Genomic DNA, 24,265 nt, shown 5'->3' on the forward strand with positions numbered 1-24,265 from the left:
GGTAGAAGCCCCCATGTGTCTACTGTGCGAGCAAAGAGGATCCCTGAAACACATTTTGAGCACCTGCCCAAGAGCTCTTGCAGTGGGGCACTATCAGTGGCGACACGATCAGGTGCTGAGGGCTGTCTTAGCAGGCAACAACACCCAGCAAAGTGCTTCGTGGTCTTCATCAAGCCTGGAGAGAGGCTGCAACATAGCACAAGTTTATCAAGGGGGCTTCTTGCAGCAGGCTGGGACTGATAGCTGAAATTCCCCTCCAACATAATCGGGACCCCACTGAGACCGCACATAGTTTATGTGTCGAAATCATCTAAGCAAGTGATCATGATGGAATTGAATGTGCACTGGGAAGAGCCTGTGGAAGAGGTGTTTGAAAGAAAGATGGCAAAGCATGAGGAGCTCATAACTTGATGCCGAAACAGCAGATGGAAGACCCGGTGATACCCAATTGAATTCGGCTGTTGCGGATTCACTGGCCAATCACTTTGCACGGCCCTCAAGCAGTTGGGGATTAGGGGGCTGCGCAACAAGACACATCAAGAACATTATTGATGCTGCTGAAAGGGAATTACAATGGCTGTGGATCAGAAGGGCTGATGCAACCAGCATCAGATATTGATGCTCCTAGAGCGTCGTGTTGTTCCACTTTGTACGTCCTTTGACGTATCATATTGACACCTAAGGTTCTCTTTAGCGTTACTATTGCATCCTCCAGGAGAGCCACTATTTGACACCCTGAGAACAACTGCGTCCGGTATTGACTGTGCAGTGGTGCAAGTGCAGTCGAGTCCCTGCATCCGCAAAAAAACAAACAAAAAAAAAAGCTACCAGTTACAGCAGATAGAACAGAAGGTCCAGAGAGGGAAAATGTGCATTTGAAAAGTGAGGGAGGAAGATCAGTTTGTAAGAGACGCACACAGAGACAAAAGGGGAGGGAAGAGGAGAAAAGAGAAAGGGATAAATCAGTTGTATGACACAGAACTTGTTCAGAAAGCTGCAGGTGTTCAGCAGCTTCTCCTCTCCTCCCCCTCTGTCTCTGATGATGGAGTCATGGGAGGAAGCTGAACTTTGCTTTCCACAGCTCCCCAACACCTCTTGCAAGCAGGACACACGCCCTTACTCTGCTTCAGTTACTTTGGTCATTTACATTCTGCTGTCCTTCATCTCTCTGCTCACTGTGGTTCTTAACCTGCTGGTCATCATCTCCATCTCCCACTTCAGGCACAGATACATGATTTAAAGCTTTGATTATTTACTGTATTGCTGTAGTGAGAATCCTTGAAATAAATAAACTTTGAGCAGTACGTCCTGAGGTTTTAATGAGATTTTAGATGTTTCATATTTGTTCATTATTTCTTACATAAAACTATTCATACTGGTAAAAATGCTGAGGGCATTTATAATATCCATTGTGATGATACTTTTTCAGGCAGCTCCACTCTCCCACCAACCTCCTCCTCCTCTCTCTGGCTGTCTCAGACTTCCTTGTGGGCCTCCTTGTGATGCCATTTCAGATCCTTTTAAAAGAGCCCTGCTGGCTGCTGGGTGACCTGGTGTGTGTTCTGTTTTATGTCATACCCTTTATCACTGTCTCTGCCTCAACAGTAAGTATGGTGCTGATATCAGTCGACCGTTATGTTGCTATCTGTGACCCTCTGCATTATTCCACCAGAATCACTCAGAAGAGGGTTCAATTCTGTGTTCTGCTGTGTTGGACGTATTCTATTTTCTACAGCTTGATGTTATTGGACAACCTGAAACAACCAGGCAGCTATAACTCCTGCTATGGAGAATGTGTTATAAATATAATTGGAGCTGTTGACATTGTGTTAGGTTTTATTATTCCCGTTTCCACCATCATCATTCTGTATGTGAGAGTGTTTGTGGTGGCTGTGTCTCAGGCTCGTGCCTTGCGCTCCCACATTACAGCTGTCAAACTGCAGAGCTCAGTGACTGTAACTGTGAAGAAATCGGAACTGAAAGCAGCCAGGACTCTTGGAGTTGTTGTTGCTGTCTTTCTATTGTGTTACTGTCCACCTTACTGTGTGTCTCTCTCTGGCTCTGACCTTACAATTGGAACGTCAACCAAAGATTTCATCATTTTTCTACTTTTATCAAATTCCTGTCTAAACCCTGTGATCTATGCTTTTTTCTATCCCTGGTTTAGAAGATCTGTAAAACTCATTGTGACACTTGAGATACTGCAGCCCAACTCCCGTGAGACCAGTGTACAGTAGAGAAAAACTGTGGATTTGTGTGTGCATGTGTTACTTGTGTTTGCATGTACCCAGATGCAAAAACTCCACTACAGGCTCATCATTCTAGTGTTTTGTAGCACGTTTAACTAGAATAAAGAAGAAAACCTATATTTGTTTGCTTTATAGTTCAAAATATTTACACTTATTACAATTATTCTAACCCACGGGACTGAATCTAACCTGAACCCAAACATTGCTTTGCTGTCTGAACTGAACCTCAACCCTTGGGTACTGATGGGTCCCGAAGGGCCCCCTTTAGGTATCTACTCTCTACAGTACTTTGGCAGTAGTGTTTCAGACAGAGAATGTGCTTCAAAGTTTAAACTGTGATGTTCTGTGATGTCATCTGTCATAAACACCACAATAATAAGAAACACTTTCTGGGATTAGTTTTTAACTATTGCAGTGTTAAATGTGTCAATAAACAATGTGTTGAACTATTCTAATCTGTATTTTTTAATGACCTACATTTTATTTTCTGACGTAGTATTAGAGAGCTACAAATAGGATAAACAAGAAATGTTCTATTTCTCCAACAGTAGCCTGTTTTATTCAGCAATCTTTCATTCTAGCTCACCAATAAACCTTAGACCTAAACATAGTTATAACTCATTTGAGAGCCTTACTCTTAGCCTTTCACACCCAAACTGGAAAACTCAAAAACCACTATTATTTATCGTGTACCGTCCTCCAGTTACTAATTCAGAGTTTTTGACTGAATTTTCAGTTTTTCTATCTGATTTAGTGCTTAGTACAGGTAAATTCATTATAGTGGGTGACTTTAACATTCATGTAGATGCTGACAGTAACTGCCTCACCACTGCATTCAATTCCTTATTAGATTCAATTGGTTTTTCCCAAAATGTGAATAAAGCCACTCACTGTTTGAGTCACACCCTGGACCTTGTCCGTGAATTAAATAATTTAACTCTTTGTTTGTTTTTCACATACTTCTCTTTTATCTTAGCATTTTCTAATACATTTTTAATTTACAATAATAGACTATACAGTAGTTAGAAAACAATTCCACCACAGCAGATGTTTATCTGAAAATTCTCTGTGCAAATTTAAAGTAAATTATTTTTTCATCACAATTCACAAATTCACAGATTAACGCAGGCACCACAAAATTACAAAGGGAGTTGTTTCACCAATAAATTAGAAGAATCCCGTTTAGCCTGAAAAAACAGTTTAATAATGTACAAAAAAGCTGCATCACAAAAAATGCATCACTATTAGAGAACAATAAGAACAACCCCGGATTCTGTTCAGCACTGTATCCAGGCTGACTAAAAGCCATAGTTCTGTTGAGCCTAGTTTTCCCTTAACTCTGAGCAGCAATGACTTCATGACTTTCTTTACTAATAAAATTGTAGCTATTAGAGAAAGAATTCACCAGATCCTCCCCCCAAATATTACTGATAGATCCTCATGTACAACAGTGCTAGAATCATCAATAAGGCCCCAATCCCTCTTAGATCATTTTACCCATAGCCCCTGCTGAGCTAACTTAATAGACTCCTATGTTAGATTTGATCAGTCTATCTTTAGAAAATGGCTATGTACCAAAGGCCCGTGAAGTGATTTGAAATCAAACCTCTACTTTTAAAAAACTTGTCTTGTTCCAGGTGATTTATTCAATTATAAACCGATGCCCAATATCCCTTTTATCTCTAAAATCCTTGAAAAAGTAGTTGCAAAGCAATTATGTGACAAACTGTACAGGAATAATCTGTCTAAAGAGATTTATAGTCAGGATTTAGAGTTTATCATAGTACAGAAACTGCACCCATGTAAGTCACCAACGACCTTCACTTGGCTTCAGATAATGGACTAAACCGAAGCCTACTCATTCTACTAGACCTTAGTGCCGCATTTGACAACATTGACCACAACGTTTTATTACAAAGACGGGAACATGGATTTGGGATTAAAGTAACTGCACTGCGTTGGTTTAAATCTGTCAGACAGATTCCAATTTGTTCATGTAAATATTTAATCTTCTATATGGACAAACATTAGTTATGGAGTTATCTGTGTTAGGACAAGTACTTTTTACTCTGTAAATTGCCTCTAGGCAACATTATAAGGAAACGTTCCATAAACCTTCACTGCTATGCAGATGATACCCAGCTATTTTTATCTGTGAAACCAGAAGATACCAACCAAGTGATCAAACTTTAACCATGCCCAAAAAACATAAAGGCCTGGATGTGATAATATTTCCTACTTGTACATTCAGACAAAACTGAAATTACTGTATTTGGGCCTAAAAATAGGAGAAATACACTTTCTAACAATAAAGTTAATTTAGATGGCATTGCTTTGGCGTCCAGTACTGCTGTGAGAAACCTTGCAGTTATCTTTGACCAGGCTTTTTCCTTTACCTCACATATAAAACAAATCTCTAGAACAGCCTTCTTCCACCTACGGAACATTGCCTGAATTAGCAGCACCCTGTCTCAAAGTGATGCCGAAAAACTAGTCCACTAGTTGATAAAACGTATCCTAATGAATGAATCCGGTCAGACAATGCTGCATTGCATGTTTTAGGTTGTCGAGGTTTTACATCCCCATTATTCTTTTATCTTCAATTCAAAAAAAGGTCATATTAATGCACCAATGAGAGACACTGTGCTCTGAGTAACTACCTTAAATTAAACACCCTTTCCTTCTTTTTCATGGGCTAGTGACCCGATATACCCAAGATGCTACAACATGCCCATTTGTCTATTAGCCTTAATGCACAGATAGTTGGCCTCAACAAGAAGACACAGAAAGAGCTTCATTCAAAAATTATCTAAACTTCACAGGTTAAAACCTAACACTGTATCTCACCTCCACTGGCAAATCATCACTGTTACTTTGCTTAATTCCAGTACCTGTTATACTGCCCTCAGTTAACCACTGTCACTTTTAAATACTTAGTACATCCAGGTACCCTCTTGTTGTGCGGCAGCTGCACTAACCTCTCCACCAATGCGCTGCCCACCTTACTACCTATTTACACGATATACTTGAATTCTTTTACAATATAATTAAATGCTGGTAGTTTTGCACGTCTGCATCATTCTATAATTACCATTGTAAATTGTTTCCACCACGTCGAGATGTGACCATTAGCCACTAGTTTGCCTTATACACTTGTGTTTTATCATTATTCAGTGCAAAACAAACCAGGATGTTTTTCTTCCTGGCCGTGTAATGGCCAGGAAGAAAAACATCCTGGTCCTGAGTCTCTGCATCAAATCAAACAAAGCATAAAAAAAATTCCATTACATATGGGAGAAGAGTTAGGCAGATGAAGAGTATGACACACAACATGAAAGGATTAGTGTCCAATAAGGTGACTGAATGATGAGGGTGGAACAAGAGACATAAACCAACTATGTCACAGGATTTTGCACAGAAGGCTGTGAGCATTCAGCAGGCTGTCTACTCCTCCTGTCTCTGATGATGGAGACACTGGATGAAGCTGAACTCTGTTTTCCACAGCTCCTCAACACTTCGTGCAAGAAACACACACGTCCTCACTCTGAGTCGATGCTCATTTACATTCTGCTGTCCTTCATCTCTCTGCTCACTGTGGTTCTTAACCTGCTGGTCATCATCTCCATCTCCCACTTCAGGCACAGATACATGTCTTAGCTGTGATATGTTGATGTAATTATTGAAGTAACTAACCTCTAAGTGACGTCTGACCTTTATTTCCTAGTTTAGGGAGACCTATTTTACAAGCAGTTCTTACAAATGTAAAACTTAAATAATAAGTTTTACTGCTCACATAAGATTGTAATTTCTAGTGGTACTAATACTGTGGATGTTTGTAATATTTACAGTGATGATATTCTCTTATTCCAGGCAGCTACACTCTCCCACCAACCTCCTCCTCCTCTCTCTGGCTGTCTCAGACTTCCTTGTGGGCCTCCTTGTGATGCCATTTCAAATCCTCCTAACAGAACCCTGCTGGCTGCTTGGTGACTTGCTGTGTACTCTGTATTATTTCATACCTTTTATCACTGTCAATGCTTCAATAGTAAACATGGTGCTGATATCAGTCGACCGTTATGTTGCTATCTGTCACCCTCTTTATTACTCCACCAAAATCACTCAGAAGAGAGTTCGGATCTGTATTCTGCTGTGTTGGATTTACTCTGTTTCCTACAGTTTTATGTTTTTATCTGATAACCTGAAACAACCAGGCAGGTATAACTCCTGTTATGGAGAATGTGTGATTATTATAATTGGAGCTGTCGACCTTGTGTTAAGTTTTATTATTCCCATTTCCACCATCATCATTCTGTATGTGAGAGTGTTTGTGGTGGCTGTGTCTCAGGCTCGTGCCATGCGCTCCCACATTACAGCTGTCAAACTGCAGAGATCAGTGACTGTAACTGTGAAGAAATCAGAGCTGAAAGCAGCCAGGACTCTTGGAGTTGTTGTTGCTGTGTATATTATGTGTTACTGGCCTTATTGTGTGTCTCTCTCTGGATTGGACCTCACAGTCGGTTCTTCTAATGATTTCATAATTTTTCTACTTTTATCAAACTCCTGTCTAAACCCTGTGATTTATGCCTTTTTCTACCCCTGGTTTAGAAAATCTGTTAAACTTATTACAACACTACAGATACTGCAGCCTCAGTCCAGTCAGGCCAGTGTACTGTAGAGGGAAGTTATGCAGTGACGGAAAAGAGACACATGAAAATGTGATTTTTTTGTGCGAAATCAGAGGACTCATAATATGTCTTATCTTCTGTCTGTTGTTGCTGTGTGTATGTCTTTCTTTATCAGAATAGAGCTTGGACCAGGCTGCATATGACTAACTGAGCCCAATCCAATGCAGTTGACTTATTTATTCTAGTACATACACTTAATCATTAGTAACATAACCATTATATGATCATCATTTTACCATTTAATGGCAGTTCTGTTCAGTTTAGTTTTACAGGTCAAAGGTGTTTTCCACATAATTCTACAGAAACCTTCCCTTTAATTATCAGGAGTTTAACCACTAAAACACACTTTTTGTCATATAACTTCACCTACTTAGCAGCTATACTAAGTCACATTTACAAATACTGGACGTGGGACATTCTTGCCTACAATATACTTTGTTTTTAAATGTAAATACAATGATGTGATGACTGTAGCCATTTATGTGTTTAAAGCCATTATAAATCAGGTTTTCCTGTAGTGGATAATTAATTAGGAATTAACAGCTAAATTCCAGGGAAATTATGAGGCATTTACAGGAGATTATCTGGAAAATACAGAAACTGTAAAATAAAGTGTTTCCCCAATTATCCTAAATCGTACTATTACACTTGAGACAGTGAGCTTCACTCCCAGGAGGCTAGTGTAGAGAAAAACAGGTGTGAGTGGAAAAAACACATGAAAATGTTGTTACTCTTATGTCTGTTATCCATGACACAAAATGTCATCTGTCTTTTTAACTCTCATAACTCAAAAAATTTAAATGTTTTTATTTTACCTATAGAAATATTCCAATGGGGAAAAACGTTTGTCTGCAATTATGTTATGTTTCATTGCTAGCAGCTGTACACATTACATAATCCCTGTTTTGTTTGTGTAAAGAGCATAGAAAATGTGATATTGTCTTCAGTGTTTACATTTTCTTAATTTCTTTATTTTATTCATTTATATTAATTTTTAAATTCTGCTCATAAGACTTATCCAAAATATTTAAGGTGAGGGCCATGTATCTGAAAAAAAGTGGTATTAATAACCAAAAGTAACTTATTTATCATGATAAAATATTTATTATTGTCACACAGTTTTAAATATTCCCCTGATTATATATGCTTTATTTATGTATTTTCTCTAAAGAAAAATCCAAATAATATACAGAATATGCAATAATAACCTACATTATAGATAGATATAAATGGATACAACGTTAGCAGATAATTATTTCCTGTATTATTTTTTTCGATCTCAGAGTTTTTAAAAGTCTGGATCCAAAATATTAACTCTCAAAAAGTTTTGAACACATTTAATTGATGGTAAAATGAGAAGTGGAAAACAGGCTTATTACTGTAGGTGATCACTGGATCAAACCTCTGACTCCATTAATTTTGTATTTATTTATTTATTTATTTTGGTTTATCCCATAAGTTAAGGGAATATTGTTCAGTATGTTGGCATTTTTATGCCTAATGCGCTTCCGGATGTAACCTTCCACAATTTGTACTGGGCCTTTTTTTCCAGACTAAAAATGTTTGTTCTTGATGTTTGAATTTTGAATCTTGGAATTTTGATTGGTCCTGAATCGTATTGAGTCTGTTGCTGACTTGACAAACTTAGCCTTTAAGCATAAAGAGAGAAAAAAACGGTTTCAGAGGATGACAAAGATGAAAATGCATATTCTAAGGGAGGCAAATCAGTGTCTAAAGGGGAACACAGAAATATAGGAGGGGAGGGAGGTGGGAGGGGGAAAGATATAAATAATCAATGCAACACACTATCCATTAGATAGCTGAGTGTTCAGCAGCTTCTCTTCTCATGTCTCTGATGATGGAGACACTGGAGGAAACTGAACTCTGCTTTCCACAACTCCTCAACACTTCGTGCAAGAAGCCCATGCGTCTCAACTTTGACAAGGGTCAAGGGTTTAATTACTTTTTGCTGTCCTTCATCTCTCTGCTCACTGTGGTTCTTAACCTGCTGGTCATCATCTCCATCTCCCACTTCAGGCACAGATACATGATTTAAAGCTTTGATGATCTATTGTTATTTAATGAGATTTGTTGAACTAAGTGACCTTTGACTGTTTTATGTTTGTGTCTTTTGTTCATGTACATGTGTTAGATTTAAAGAAACTACTGGTAATAATAATACTGTTGTTTGTAATATTTACAGTGATGACATTCTGTCTCTCCAGGCAGCTACACTCTCCCACCAACCTCCTCCTCCTCTCTCTGGCTGTCTCAGACTTCCTTGTGGGGCTGTTTGTGATGCCGTTTCAAATCCTCTTGAATAAGCCCTGTTGGTTCCTGGGTGACCTGGTTTGTGTTCTGTTTTATTTCATACCCTTTATCACGGCCTGTGCCTCAGTAGTAAACATGGTGCTGATATCAGTCGACCGTTATGTTGCTATCTGTTACCCTCTTCATTATTCCACCAGAATCACTCAGAAGAGAGTTCAGATCTTTGTTCTGCTGTGTTGGATTTACTGTGTTTTCTACAGTTTTCTGATGTTATATGATAACTTGAAACAACCAGGCAGGTATAACTCCTGCTATGGAGAATGTGTGATTAATATCTCTGGAGTTGTTCACCTGGTTTTTGCCTTTATCCTTCCCATTTCCACCATCATCATTCTGTATGTGAGAGTGTTTGTGGTGGCTGTGTCTCAGGCTCGTGCCATGCGCTCCCACATTACAGCTGTCAAACTGCAGAGATCAGTGACTGTAACTGTGAAGAAATCAGAGCTGAAAGCAGCCAGGACTCTTGGAGTTGTTGTTGCTGTGTTTCTCATGTGTTACTGTCCACCTTACTGTGTCTCTTTCTCTGGCTATGATGGCATGTTGGATTCTTTATCAAAAATGTTTATTGTTTCTCTGGTATATTTGAACTCCTGTCTAAACCCAGTGATCTATGTTTTTTTCTACCCCTGGTTTAGAAAATCTGTTAAATTCATTCTTACATTTAAAATACTGCAGCCTCAGTCCTCTCAGGCAAAAGTACTGTGAGAAAAACACTTGTAGAGACTGAAAGAGAGACGTGACCTTATCTATAAAGAAATAATGTCTTTTTGTGATGTGAAAATCAGTCAGTGCAGACGTAACAAAAGAGATGCTGTCATTCTTATGTTCTGCCTTTTAATGATGTGTGTGTTATATATGTAATTCTTTTATTATGTCGTATGTTTTTTCTTGTTTGTTTCTGCCATAGATAGTTGTGAATGTACAGGGGTTTTCTTATCGCCCCTCTTGTTCCTCTTGTCATATAGAAAAATATAGAATCAAGCATTTGAAAAGCAGAGAAGGAACAAATTGCATTACAAATTTGTCAAAACATTGTTGACAATAAGAGTTTTTGATATTGTTTACTTCAGTTCAAAATTACAATGTATCCACTTTATTACCAGCATCATCAGGATGTCAGTCTTTCTGAGTCTTGTGTCAGTTCTCTAGGAATGTAGAAATCCTGTCCTGTCTCCTCATGTGGGCCAGTGCTTGTAATGTAAAAGCTTGACATCAGTGGATTTTCTTTCTTTTTTTTTTTGTTGTCTTTCTATGTTAGCAACAGTAAATATCGTCATTTTCTGCACTTGCAGTTGGGCTCCCCTTATTAGAATGATATTCTGTAGCATATTTAAAATAGGGAATATGAATATATTTATTAGTTTTATCAGTTTAGTTTTACAGGTCAAACGTGTTTTCCACATAATTCTCCAGAAACCTTCCCTTTACGTTTATCAGCTGATATTCAGCTGTTAGTTATCAGGAGTTTAACCACTAAAACACACTTTTTGTCATATAAATTCACCTACTTAGCAGCTATACTAAGTCACATTTCTACATACTGGAAGTGGGACTTTCTTGCCTACAATATACTTTGTTTTTAAATGTAAATACAATAATGTGATGACTGTAGCCATTTATGTGTTTAAAGCCATTATAAATCAGGTTTTCCTGTAGTGGATAATTAATTAGGAATTAACAGCTAAATTCCAGGGAAATTATGAGGCATTTACAGGAGATTATCTGGAAAATACAGAAACTGTAAAATAAAGTGTTTCCCCAATTATCCTAAATCGTACTATTACACTTGAGACAGTGAGCTTCACTCCCGGGAGGCTAGTGTAGAGAAAAACAGGTGTGAGTGGAAAAAACACATGAAAATGTTGTTACTCTTATGTCTGTTATCCATGACACAAAATGTCATCTGTCTTTTTAACTCTCATAACTCAAAAAATGTAAATGCTTTTATTTTACCTATAGAAATATTCCAATGGGGAAAAACGTTTGTCTGCAATTATGTTATGTTTCATTGCTAGCAGCTGTACACATTACATAATCCCTGTTTTGTTTGTGTAAAGAGCATAGAAAATGTGATATTGTCTTCAGTGTTTACATTTTCTTAATTTCTTTATTTTATTCATTTATATTTATTTTTAAATTCTGCTCATAAGACTTATCCAAAATATTTAAGGTGAGGGCCATGTATCTGAAAAAAAGTGGTATTAATAACCAAAAGTAACTTATTTATCATGATAAAATATTTATTATTGTCACACAGTTTTAAATATTCCCCTAATTATATATGCTTTATTTATGTATTTTCTCTAAAGAAAAATCCAGATAATATACAGAATATGTAATAATAACCTACATTATAGATAGATATAAATATACAACATATACAGATAATTATTTCCTGTAATATTTTTTTCGTTCTCAGAGTTTTTAAAAGTCTGGACCCAAACTATTAACTTTCAAAAAGTTTTGAACAAATTTAATTGATGGTAAAATGAGAAGTGAAAAACAGGCTTATTGCAGGTGATGACTGGATCAAACCTCTGATTCCATTAATTTAGTTTTTTTTTTTTTTGGCTTATCCCATAAATTAAGGGTCAACCCAGGGGAATATTGTTCAGTATGTTGATTGAGCACATTTTTTATGCTGGATGCCCTTCCTGACGTAACCTTCCACAATTTCTACTGGGCCTTTTTTCCAGACTAAAAAGGTTTGTTCTTTACCTGTTAACTGATGTTACCGCTTCTGCAGAACTGGTTTGCCAGTTGCTCTTTGTTCCCAGCGTTATAATTATGCTTTTCTAGGGCCAGGCAATGAGAAAAGAAGGTGCAGGTTTGAATCTTGTCTATAGGAGACCTCTGAAAAAAGGACAGCTCCCACTCCAGTATCGGAGGCATCAACCTTAAAGATAAACTGTCTGGACAGGTCCAGGGAAGCCAGGACAGAAGCAGAGGTAAGTCATTCCTTGAACTGGAGGAAGGGTTGTTTAGCAACAGGTGACCAGATACGTTTTATTTTGTGGAGGTTGGAGGGTAAAATGGAACTGTTATTTTAAATAAACTGACAGTAGAAGTTGCAGAAGCTGTAAATAAGTGAAACAGCTTTAAACATTTAAAGAAATGATTCTTTCATCATTTGCTTCACCATTTGTCAATACAATGGAAAGTAGCCACCTTAATGTTACTCCTGCACAAGTTGATTAACTTGTTAACAATTCTGCAGCCTCACTACGTAAAGTAGTCGATAGTGTTGCCCTTCTGAAAAAGATTTTTATTCATGGTATAGTTCGCACACACACAACTTAAAACAAGCAACACGAAAGTTAGAATGGAAGTTTTGTTCCAGAAATTTAGAAGAATCTCATTTAGCCTAGAAAAACTGTTTAAAAATGTACAAAAAAGCTCTGTGATGCCAGAACAGCATATTATTCATCATTAATAGAAGAAAACAAGAACAACCCTCGGTTTCTGTTCAGCACTGTAGCCAGGCTGACTAAGAGCCATAGTTCTGTTGAGCCTAGTTTTCCCTTAACTCTGAGCAGCAATGACTTCATGACTTTCTTAATGAATAAAATTCACCAGATCTTCCCCCCAAATATTACAGTTAGATCTTCACGTACAGCAGTGCTAGAATCATCGTTAAGGCCCCAATCCCTCTTAGACTGCTAGATCTCTCTCAGCTAACTTCAATTATTACCTCATCTAAACCAACAACCTGTCTGCTAGACCCTATTCCAACTAGACTGTTCAAGGAAGCTTTACCCTTAATAGATAAGTTCGTATTAGATATCATCAATCTATCTTTAGAAACAGGCTATGTACCACAGGCCTATAAGGTAGCTGTAATTAAACTACTACTTAAAAAACCCTGTCTTGACCCAGGTGTTTTAGCCAACTACAGACCAATATCTAATCTCCCCTTTATTTCTAAAATAATTGAACAAGTAGTTGCAAAGCAATTATGTGACCACGGTTACAGGAATACTTTGTATGAAGACTTTCAGTCAGGATTTACAGTTTATCATAGTACAGAAACAGCACTGGTAAAAGTCACCAACGATCTTCTCATGGCCTCAGATAATGGACTCATCTCTTTACTTGTTCTGTTAGATCTTAGTGCTGCATTTGATACCATTGATCATAACATTTTATTACAGAGACTTGAAGATGAAATTCAGATTAAAGGAACTGAACTAGGTTGGTTTAAATCTTATCTGTCTGATAGATTTCAATTTGTTCATGTTAATGATGAATCCTCCATGCACACAAAGGTTAGCTATGGAGTTCCACAAGGCTCTGTGTTAGGACCAATACTTTTTACTTTATATATGTCTCCTTTAGGCAACATTATTAGAAAACACTCCATAAATTTCCACTGTTATGCTGATGATACCCAGCTATATTTATCTATGGAACCAGATGAAAATAATCAGTTAATAAAGCTTCAAGCATGTCTACAAGACATAAAGGCCTGGATGTCCCACAATTTTTTACTTTTAAACTCAGACAAAACTGAAGTCATAGTATTTGGGCCCAAAAATCTCAGAGACATGATGTCCAACCATATTGTTACTCTAGATGACATAAGTCTGGCCTCCAGTACTACTGCAAGGAACCTTGGAGTTATTTTAAACAGGATTTGTCATTGACCTCACGTATAAAACTAATCTCTAGAACAGCCTTCTTCCACCTACAGAACATTGCCAAAATTAGGAGCATCCTGTCTCAAAGTGATGCCGAAAAACTGGTCCATGCATTTGTTACCTCTAGGTTGGACTACTGTAATTCCCTACTTTCAGGATGCCCCAGTAACTCCCTCAAGAGCCTGCAATTAATCCAAAATGCTGCAGCAAGAGTGCTGACTGGAACTAGCAAGAGAGATCATATTTCACCTTCACTAGCTTCTCTCCATTGGCTTCCCATTAAATTTAGAATAGAATTTAAAACCCTGCTTCTTACATATAAAGCTCTGAATGTTCAGGCTCCATCATATATAGAAGATCTCATAGTATCATATCATCCCAGCAGACCACTTCGCTCTCAGAATGCAGGCCTACTTGTGGTTCCCAGAATTTCCAAAAGTAGAATGGGAGGTAGAGCCTTTAGCTATCAAGCTCCTCTCTTGTGGAACCAGCTCCCAGTTCAGATTCAGGAAGCAGACACCCTCTCTACTTTTAAGTCTAGGCTTAAAACCTTCCTCTTTAATAAAGCATATAGTTAGTTATAGTTATGCTGCTATAGGCTTAGACTGCTGGGGAACCCACCCCCCGATGCACTGAGCTCCTTTACTCCTCTTGACCCTCTCTCCTCTCCTCTCACCCCACAATTGTCACCACTGTATGTCATTAACTCTGTGTATTTTCTCCTGTACTTGTCTTTCTCATTCTCTGTCCCCTCTCTCTGTCCCTTTCTGCAGGTGTCCCCCAGCTTTGAAGCTGTGTGTTTTCCAGCGTGCAGCTACTGGTCCTACCAACCTGCGCAATGTTTTGTTGTTGCTTTTTGTTGCTCTGTTCTTTTCTCTCTTCACTTTCCACTCACCCCAACCGATCAAGGCAGATGGCCGTCCACCCTGAGCCTGGTACTGCTGGAGGTTTATTCTGTTAAAGGGAGTTTTTCCTCTCCACTGTTGCCTAGGGCTTGCTCAAGGGGATATTGTTAGGTGTCTCTACATCTTTATAATCTTGACTTCATTCTGTAAAGTGCCCTGAGATGACTTTGTTGTGAACTGGTGCTGTATAAATAAAGTTGAATTGAATTGAATTGTAACTGCTTACAATTATCTGGGGTCAGCCATTCTTTCACTTCATCTACTTTGCCAGGGTTTGGCAGAATTAAACCAAGAAACATTACAGGAGGTGAGTAAAATTCCCATTTCTCTATATATAATTGCTTTTGAAGGAGGCATTGTAATGAGGGTTTTCTTCCATTTATGGCAAAGTGATTTCAACTGATTAGATTTTTTTTCTCCTCATAACAACCTCCTTAATGTCAACCAGTCTGTCTTCAAGAGTGGTCACTCCATAGAAACTGAATCACTGCGGGCTGCAGAAGCTGCGCGTCAATCTTCTGTCTTAATCCTACTTGATCTGGCAGCGTTTGACACGGTGAACCACCGTATCGTCCTGGACACACTCTCTGACGGGCCTCTCTGTAACAGCTCTGGACTGTCTTCGGTCTTTCCTATATTGACAAACCTTCAAGGTATCTGGCACATTCTTCTAACTGTCACGGCCTCTCTGTCTTTTCCCCCAAATAACTCTGTCTCACATTTCTGCCTATCTGTCTGACATCTGTCCTTGGATAAGAAAAAGACACCTTCAGCTCAACCTTTCCAAGACTGAAGTTCTAGTCTTCTCGACCAGACCTTTAATACAACAACATCAGCATCAACATTGGATTTTCAGTGATTGTTTGTATTAAGTCAGCCAGAAATCTGATGGTGATCATTGACAATCAACTAAGCTTCACCAACCACATCTCCTCTGTCTCTTAGGTGTGAAGATTTACCCTCTACTACATTGGAAAAATCAGACCTATGTCTCTGAATGTATAACACATCTCATTGTGCATCGCCCCAGTTACTTTTATCGGCATGCACAGTCAAACCCCTCCAGATGATCCAAAATTTAGCAACGTGTCTTCTTTTGAATCAGCCAAAAAAGAAAGATGACACCACTTTTCAGATCTTTGCACTTGTTTCCTGTAGTTGCCCACATTTGGTTTAAAGCTATGTCTCCTGTCTACAGAGTGGACAACTCAACAGCTTCTGCTTACGTCAATTCTCTTATTCAGGTCTACACTCCCTCCCGCCCACTGCGCTCTGACAATGAGTCTGTTGCTGACTTGACAAATTTAGCCTTTAAGCATAAAGAGAGAAAAAAACTGTTTCAGAGAATGACGAAGATGAAGATGCATATTCTAAGGGAGGCAGATCAGTCTCTAAAGGGGAACACAGAAATAAAGGAGGGGAGGGAGGTGGGAGGGGGAAAGGTATAAATAATCAATGCAACACACTATCCCTCAGATAGCTGAGTGTTCAGCAGCTTCTCTTCTCATGTCTCTGACGATATAGACACTGGAGGAAACTGAACTCTGCTTTCCACAACTCCTCAACACTTCGTGCAAGAAGCCCATGCGTCTCAACTTTGACAAGGGTCAAGGGTTTAATTACTTTTTGCTGTCCTTCATCTCTCTGCTCACTGTGGTTCTTAACCTGCTGGTCATCATCTCCATCTCCCACTTCAGGCACAGATACATGTTTTAGCTTTGATGATCTATTGTTATTTAATGAGATTTGTTGAACTAAGTGACTTTTGAGTGTTTTATGTTTGTGTCTTTTGTTCATGTACATGTGTTAGATTTAAAGAAACTACTGGTAATAATAATACTGTTGTTTGTAATATTCACAGTGATGATATTCTGTCTCTCCAGGCAGCTCCACTCTCCCACCAACCTCCTCCTCCTCTCTCTGGCTGTCTCAGACTTCCTCATGGGCCTCTTTGTGATGCCATTTCAAATCCTCTTGAATAAGCCCTGTTGGTTCCTGGGTGACCTGGTTAGTGTTCTGTTTTATTTCATACCCTTTATCACGGCCTGTGCCTCAGTAGTAAACATGGTGCTGATATCAGTCGACCGTTATGTTGCTATCTGTGACCCTCTGCATTATTCCACCAAAATCACTCAGAAGAGAGTTCAGATCTGTGTTCTGCTGTGTTGGATTTACTGTGTTTTATACAGTTTTCTGATTTTATATGATAACTTGAAACAACCAGGCAGGTATAACTCCTGCTATGGACAATGTGTCATTAATATCTTTGGAGCTTTTCACCTTGTATTTGCCTTCATCCTTCCCATTTCCACCATCATCATTCTGTATGTGAGAGTGTTTGTGGTGGCTGTGTCTCAGGCTCGTGCCATGCGCTCCCACATTACAGCTGTCAAACTGCAGAGATCAGTGACTGTAACTGTGAAGAAATCAGAGCTGAAAGCAGCCAGGACTCTTGGAGTTGTTGTTGCTGTGTTTCTCATGTGTTACTGTCCACCTTACGGTGTCTCTTTCTCTGGCTATGATGGCATGTTGGATTCTTTATCAAAAATGTTTATTGTTTTTCTGGTATATTCGAACTCCTGTCTAAACCCAGTGATCTATGTTTTTTTCTACCCCTGGTTTAGAAAATCTGTTAAACTCATTCTTACATTTAAGATACTGCAGCCTCAGTCCTCTCAGGCAAACGTACTGTGAGAAAAACACTTGTAGAGACTGAAAGAGAGACGTGACCTTATCTATAAAGAAATAATGTCTTTTTGTGATGTGAAAATCAGTCAGTGCAGACATAACAAAAGAGATGCTGTCATTCTTATGTTCTGCCTTTTAATGATGTGTGTGTTATATATGTAATTCTTTTATTATGTCGTATGTTTTTTCTTGTTTGTTTCTGCCATAGATAGTTGTGAATGTACAGGGGTTTTCTTATCGCCCCTCTTGTTCCTCTTGTTTTGTAGAAAAATATAGAATCAAGCATTTGAAAATTAGAGAAGGAACAAATTGCATTACAACCTGATTCATAAAGCAGCCTCATCTCTATTTTAGAGCTCAAAACATTGTTGACAATAAGGGTTTTTGATATTGTTTACTTCAGTTCAAAATTACAATGTATCCACTTTATTACCAGTTTCATCAGGATGTCATTCTTTCTGAGTCTTGTGTGAGTTCTCTAGGAATGTAGAAATCCTGTCCTGTCTCCTCATGTGGGCCGGTGCTTGTAATGTAAATGCTTGACATCAGTGGATTTTCTTTCTTTTTTTTTGGTTGTCTTTCTATGTTAGCAACAGTACATATTGTCATTTTCTGTACTTGCAATTGGGCTCCCCTTATTACAATGATATTCTGTAGCATATTTAAAATAGGGAATATGAATATATTTATTAATCAACCGCAATATTTGCTCTTTTAATATCCAGTGAAAGAAGGATGCCGTAATAGATAGATAGAGTAATGAATGTTATGAAGTCTCTGCTGTCTCAAACTGCTTACATTTCCAGTTGTGCGTTGTGGTCTATATCCAGTATGGGCCTTTAGACAAGGCCCTTATGTTACCTGCCTACCACACCAGCTTGGACGTCATCCAGGACATCAAGGTCCACTTCAGGTGTTGGGAAACTGGGACAACCTGATGAGAAGTGTGCTACTGCAACACGAACGAAACATTCATGGAAGAGAGATGAGAATAGGGAACTATTGGAATGCAATTATCCTAGTAACCCCAGCGAGAGCAGTTACATGACAACAATCCTGACAACCCCACAAGCCCATTCCAATCCCAATAACAACAGATGAGCTTAGTGTAAGATTGTAAGTAAGTGTAAGTGTAAGTTGACCTGAGATTAAAGATCATGGCTAAGATGGACACCTGGAACCTCCGTGGCTGGTTACCAAGAATAAGGGAAGTGCCCTCTGAAAATTTACTAGAGGATGTGAACGCAGCATTATTAACAATCCCAACTATGACATCACCGAGACCAAAAAACTGATATACATCGTAACAACCGTGATCCTAGAGATGCTTGACTATAAACTCAACAGAAGCCATAAGGTGCAGTATCCTCAATGGAAACAGAGGTTGGGTGGAAAGATCAAGGTATCAGAATTGCAGAAAGGTGTGATGATGAAGAAGAACAACCTACCTAAGAAGTACAACAAACTCTCCGTACCTGAGGTCTTGAAGACTGCTAGGCAAGGGCTCACTGCCCTGGATACCTGTCTGAAGAGGTACACCAGAGAATTTGAAACCAGGAGAATAAACTAGATGTTCTCCACTGAGCCATCCAAGGTTCTCCCAGTGGCAGGGTTATAACATGAGAGCAGACCCACCAAGGCTGGAAGCTGAAGAATACTGGAAATGCAAAAGGGAGAAGGAGGCATCACATACCATCCAACAACCTGCCTCTGCACAACATGGAAGCTCCTGACAAACATCATAGTGGCTAAGATGAGCAGGCACATGGATCAATACATGAGCAGAGCTCAGAAAGTTGTCGTAACACCAGAGGAGCAAAGCACCAGCAGTTACTCAAGACAGCAAGACCAGACATACCAACCTGTGCACTGCCTGGATTGACTACAAGAATGTTTATGACTCAATGCCTCACACATGGATTGTGGAATGCTTGGAACTATACAAGATCCAGAGGACTCTAAGAGCCTTCATTGAGAACCCAATGGGGAAGTGGAAAACAAACCTAGAGGTCAACTTAAAGCCTGGCTGAGAGGCCTGAACCCTCTAGCAACCCATAATGTTTCCTGGAGCTTTGATAACCTGATATAACTTGTCACCAAAATAGATAGGACCCTCAGGGAGACACAAGACAAGACTTGTTAGTTTAGATAGCAGGCTGTAAGCAATCAGCTAACTTGGACAATACTTTTTCAGTAGTAAATGGATGAAAGCTGTGTCTAACTAAGCTAGCTGTCAAGATATGAAGCCTTAGTTATGAAAGTTATTTGGTAAAAATTTCCCAAATGGGAAAGTTTATAAAGTTATTGTGCTATGTACAGGGTGGTGTGATGTGTATTTTATTGTATTTTCCATATCATAAGTGTAGTGGAGTGTCACGTGTCATCCAGGCTTTCTGGAGGGTAAGAGGGTGAGGCTGTGCCAGTGAGCCGCTGAGATGGGGAACCCAGTGAGGAACGTGGACTGGCTAGAAAGATGTGCCAGCAGAAGAAAACAACCAAGATGAACCAGCGGGAAGTGGATGGTGAAAGTGGTTTATATACGAGGGAAAAGTAATTAAGAAATCAGCTTCTCTGCTATTCACTCATAAGTCATGACATTCACGTGTATTATGCCACTGTACCCACTGACAGCAAGAATCTGAAATAAATAGGTAAATTATTTTTCCTAGTCGACATAAATTCTTTACAAAAAGAGGTAGGGAGGGGTTTTCAGAACTATGAATTAAGAAAACCTCACATGAGCAACAAAACACTGTTTATGTGTTCAAGAAGGATTTGAGGAATAATCTTGTTTGTTCTGTTTTTTTACTTTATCTTTTTCCCAAGTCTGTAAATAATGCAATGAAAAACAGTCACACAAGAAAGACAAAAGGAAGACTGAAGATTTAAAATGCAAATGAAGATGATGACGTGTCATGTGAGGGAGGAGGAACTTCATACACCTTTGTGAAAAAGTCGTGAGTTTTCAGACTGTCTCATCCTCTTCTCTCTCCTTGGATGGAGACACTGGAGGAAGCCGAACTCTGTTTTCCACAGCTCCTCAACACTTCCTGCAAGAAACACACACGTCCTCACTCTGAGTCGATGCTCATTTACATTCTGCTGTCCTTCATCTCTCTGCTCACTGTGGTTCTTAACCTGCTGGTCATCATCTCCATCTCCCATTTCAGGCACAGATACATGATTTAAAGCTTTGATGATTTGTTGTTGTAGCGAGATTGATTGAAATAAGTGACCTCTGAGTTTTAATATACTTGTGATCTGATGAGATGGTTTTCGTATTTTTTTTCCAAACCTCCACATTTAGTATTTAGACATACAGTACTGATTTTAGTAAGAATTTTATTGTTAATAATAATATTGCTGTTAAGATTAAACACACTGATGATTCTTTTATTCCAGGCAGCTCCACACTCCCACCAACCTCCTCCTCCTCTCTCTGGCTGTCTCAGACGTCCTTGTGGGCCTCCTTGTGATGCCGTTTCAGATCCTCCTAACAGAGCCCTGCTGGTTCTTGGGTGACATTGTGTGTGTTCTGTATTATTTTCTAACTTTTATAATTGTCTATGCCTCATTAGTAACCATGATGCTGATATCAGTCGACCGTTATGTTGCTATCTGTGACCCTCTGCATTATTCCACCAGAATCACTCAGAAGAGAGTTCAGATCTGTGTTTTTCTGTGTTGGATTTACTCTGTTTTCTACAGTTTCCTGTTTTTATTTGACAACCTGAGACAACCAGGCAGGTATAACTCCTGCTATGGACAATGTGTGATTAATGTAATTGGAGCTCTTGACCTTGTGATAAACTTTATTGTTCCCATTTCCACCATCATCATTCTGTATGTGAGAGTGTTTGTGGTGGCTGTGTCTCAGGCTCGTGCCATGCGCTCCCACATTACAGCTGTCAAACTGCAGAGATCAGTGACTGTAACTGTGAAGAAATCAGAGCTGAAAGCAGCCAGGACTCTTGGAGTTGTTGTTGCTGTGTTTCTCATGTGTTACTGTCCATTTTATTGTGCGTCTCTCTCTGGCTATGACCTCATTATCGGGTCGTCAACTAACGTCTTTCTTGTTTTTCTGGCGTATTCTAACTCCTGTCTAAATCCTGTGATTTACACCTTTTTCTACCCCTGGTTTAGAAAATCTGTTAAACTCATTGTTACACTTGAGATACTGCAGCCTCAGTCCTGTGACACCAACATCATGAAAGAAACTACAGAGTAAATGAAAACAGCCAAATTACTTTTTCTGTGAAAGTGTTTGTGTCGTATTTCTGAGTCGGTGAAGAAGAGTGATTGTCAACAAAGGAAGAAATTCTGTGATTCTTATCTCACATCTCAGGTGTTTGTTGTGCACATTTAGGTAATTTAGTGATGTTATCCTGTGTTTCTTCACTGCAATTAGCAATTCAGGGACAAATTATAACATATACTAAAATATAAACATATATTAAAATCTACAATAATCTTTGGTGTTTCTATTGTCACCTTTTTCCCAAACGCCAAAAAAAAAAAAAAAATGAAGAACATCCTTTTGCTGGATTTGTCTTTAATGCATTGTTCCACTCTTAGGTTCTACATCTCTGCAGTTATTTCTTCTATTTTATTTCTAGCAGCAATGGTTCAGCCAGCTGGCCTACTCCATGGTCTATTTATTAAATACATTTTATAAGATGTTTTCTTTAAATGTCCCAATGAGAGAATTTTGAAAACACAGAAGAAACACTGAGGTGTTTTCATGTTACACTGTACTCACAGTAGATTTAAGTCACTTTTATAATCACATTTACATTCTATCATTTACTATAGAGTATCGATTAAGTGCATTAAAATAACCTTTGAGATTTAAATTACACAAAAGGGTTAGATTCATACCATCAAACAAAATGCAAAAGGCTTTACCCTGAAAGAATTGAAGTCGGCCACTTGGTTAGAAAAATGTGGCTTAGATTTGATCGAGGCCTGTGGGTTCAGAGACTCACACAGTCCAATTGGTGGTAATATTGTAAACATTTGTTTGAAATAAATGTGATGTCAGAATGTCGAGTGTGGAGAAGTTATATGGTTTCAAGTAATGAGCCTCTATTTATGTAGTTATATGTATGATGTTAAGATAATGAAGTCAGCAACGCTGTGTTGGAAAAGCACTGACTGGAAACAAGAACTGTATGACGCATGGGATGTGCAAAAAAATCAGACTGCTGAGAAGTTGAGGCCGGCAACTGATTTCATGTGTCGTGGGTTACTCAGCTACCTGCTAGTATTTCTATGCTGGCCACTAGCATGACCACGCTAACTGCTGGCAGAGCTAAGCCAGCGCAGAAATCGATGTGGAGACATAATTTGGCCTTCTCAAAGTAAAAGCTCTGTGGTTTCTGGTCTGACTGAAAGCTTAGTGTGCTGTGCTTGAGGTTTTAACATGTTATGTAGTTGTGTTGTGCATAACTTTGTTTGGGGTCTGCAAAAGAACTGAGGAGACCTGGTCTGTCGTTGTTCACGTACACTGTAGCTGGCTTTTTGTGGACTGCTATGATAACTGCTGTCTCAAAGTGCCCTGAGAGCTGCATATGGACACACCTGGAGCACTTTACTAGGGACGCTATCCAGTTCGGCTATCTTCCTTGGATTCACTGATCTTCACCTCATGTTTGTCTAATGCCCTTTTATTTAAATTTCACCTCAAATGAAATGTATCTTTCACCAGTTTAAGTTTGTTTTTTTTTCTGGTAATTGAAAAGGGGGATAAACAGTGCGTGATTCTCCAAGTCTGCCTCTCTGCTCATGCTATTGGTTACAGACACTCAGAAACTCTCATTCTGGTTGCATCACACGAACTTCAGTACTTTAATGTCCCAATTAGTTGTGAGCAAAAGCACCATCTTTTCCATTTTACATCTTTGTACATCATTGTATGTCCCCACAGGAAATAAAAATATGAGAGAATAATATTAGATATATGAATTGAAGATAAGTTCAATATAAATTTCACCTCTTTATTTACTTTATTAGTTTTATGATCAGTCCTCATCCTGATGACCCATTTTTTGGACGTACATGGTGAAGTTTGAACATTAGGGCCATAAGTCATAAATCTGCAAAACAATTACTATTTTAAAAATTTTTTTCTAAAAGACAAATGCTGGTGCTGTATTTTACATATTTCCCCTAAGGCCATAATAGATGCTACACTCACCAGAGATCAAGAAGGATATGGGCCCAATATGCTGCCTATGCCAGGAGAAGGATAAACATTCAAATGAAATGTGGAGGGGTGGGGGTTGGGGGAGCGTCCAACAGGGAGACCATGATACAGCTGTGTGACACAGAACTTTGCTCAGAAAGCTGTAAGTGTTCAGCAGCTCTTCATCTCTCTCTGGGTGGATGGAGACATTGGATGAAGCTGAACTCTGTTTTCCACAGCTCCTCAACGCTTCCTGCAAGAAACACACTCGTCCTCACTCTGAGTCGATGCTCCTTTACATTCTGCTGTCCTTCATCTCTCTGCTCACTGTGGTTCTTAACCTGCTGGTCATCATCTCCATCTCCCACTTCAGGCACAGATACATGTCTTAGCTTTGATCATTTGCTGTATTGCAGTAGTGAGATTAATTGAAATACCTCAATCTGTGAGCAAGACATCCTGGTGTTTTAGGAGATTTTAAACAACGCTCACAACAATGTTTTAGCTTTGATGATATTATGGTGATGTATTCATTGAAACAAATGACCCCTTGCATTACACACTGCTGGTTTAATGAGACCTTTAC

General features: G+C 38.9%; 2 protein-coding genes across 2 annotated transcripts; both read left to right on the forward strand.

The window, feature by feature from the left end:
* The first annotated feature begins 1,042 nt into the window (after nucleotides 1–1,042).
* Nucleotides 1,043–18,433, forward strand: LOC137139307 (trace amine-associated receptor 13c-like). The gene is made up of 6 exons (XM_067526358.1): nucleotides 1,043–1,221; nucleotides 1,430–2,228; nucleotides 16,052–16,249; nucleotides 16,332–16,504; nucleotides 16,691–16,814; nucleotides 18,302–18,433. Exons 1-6 carry the CDS (start codon nucleotides 1,043–1,045, stop codon nucleotides 18,431–18,433), a joined length of 1,605 nt encoding a protein of 534 aa, XP_067382459.1.
* A 386-nt stretch (nucleotides 18,434–18,819) lies between these two features.
* Nucleotides 18,820–22,051, forward strand: LOC137139308 (trace amine-associated receptor 7e-like). The gene is made up of 2 exons (XM_067526359.1): nucleotides 18,820–19,028; nucleotides 20,898–22,051. Exons 1-2 carry the CDS (start codon nucleotides 18,820–18,822, stop codon nucleotides 21,721–21,723), a joined length of 1,035 nt encoding a protein of 344 aa, XP_067382460.1. The 3' UTR covers nucleotides 21,724–22,051.
* Nucleotides 22,052–24,265: the final 2,214 nt, after the last annotated feature.

This window comes from Channa argus, chromosome 13 (assembly GCF_033026475.1).
Source record: "Channa argus isolate prfri chromosome 13, Channa argus male v1.0, whole genome shotgun sequence".
NCBI lineage: Eukaryota > Metazoa > Chordata > Actinopteri > Anabantiformes > Channidae > Channa > Channa argus.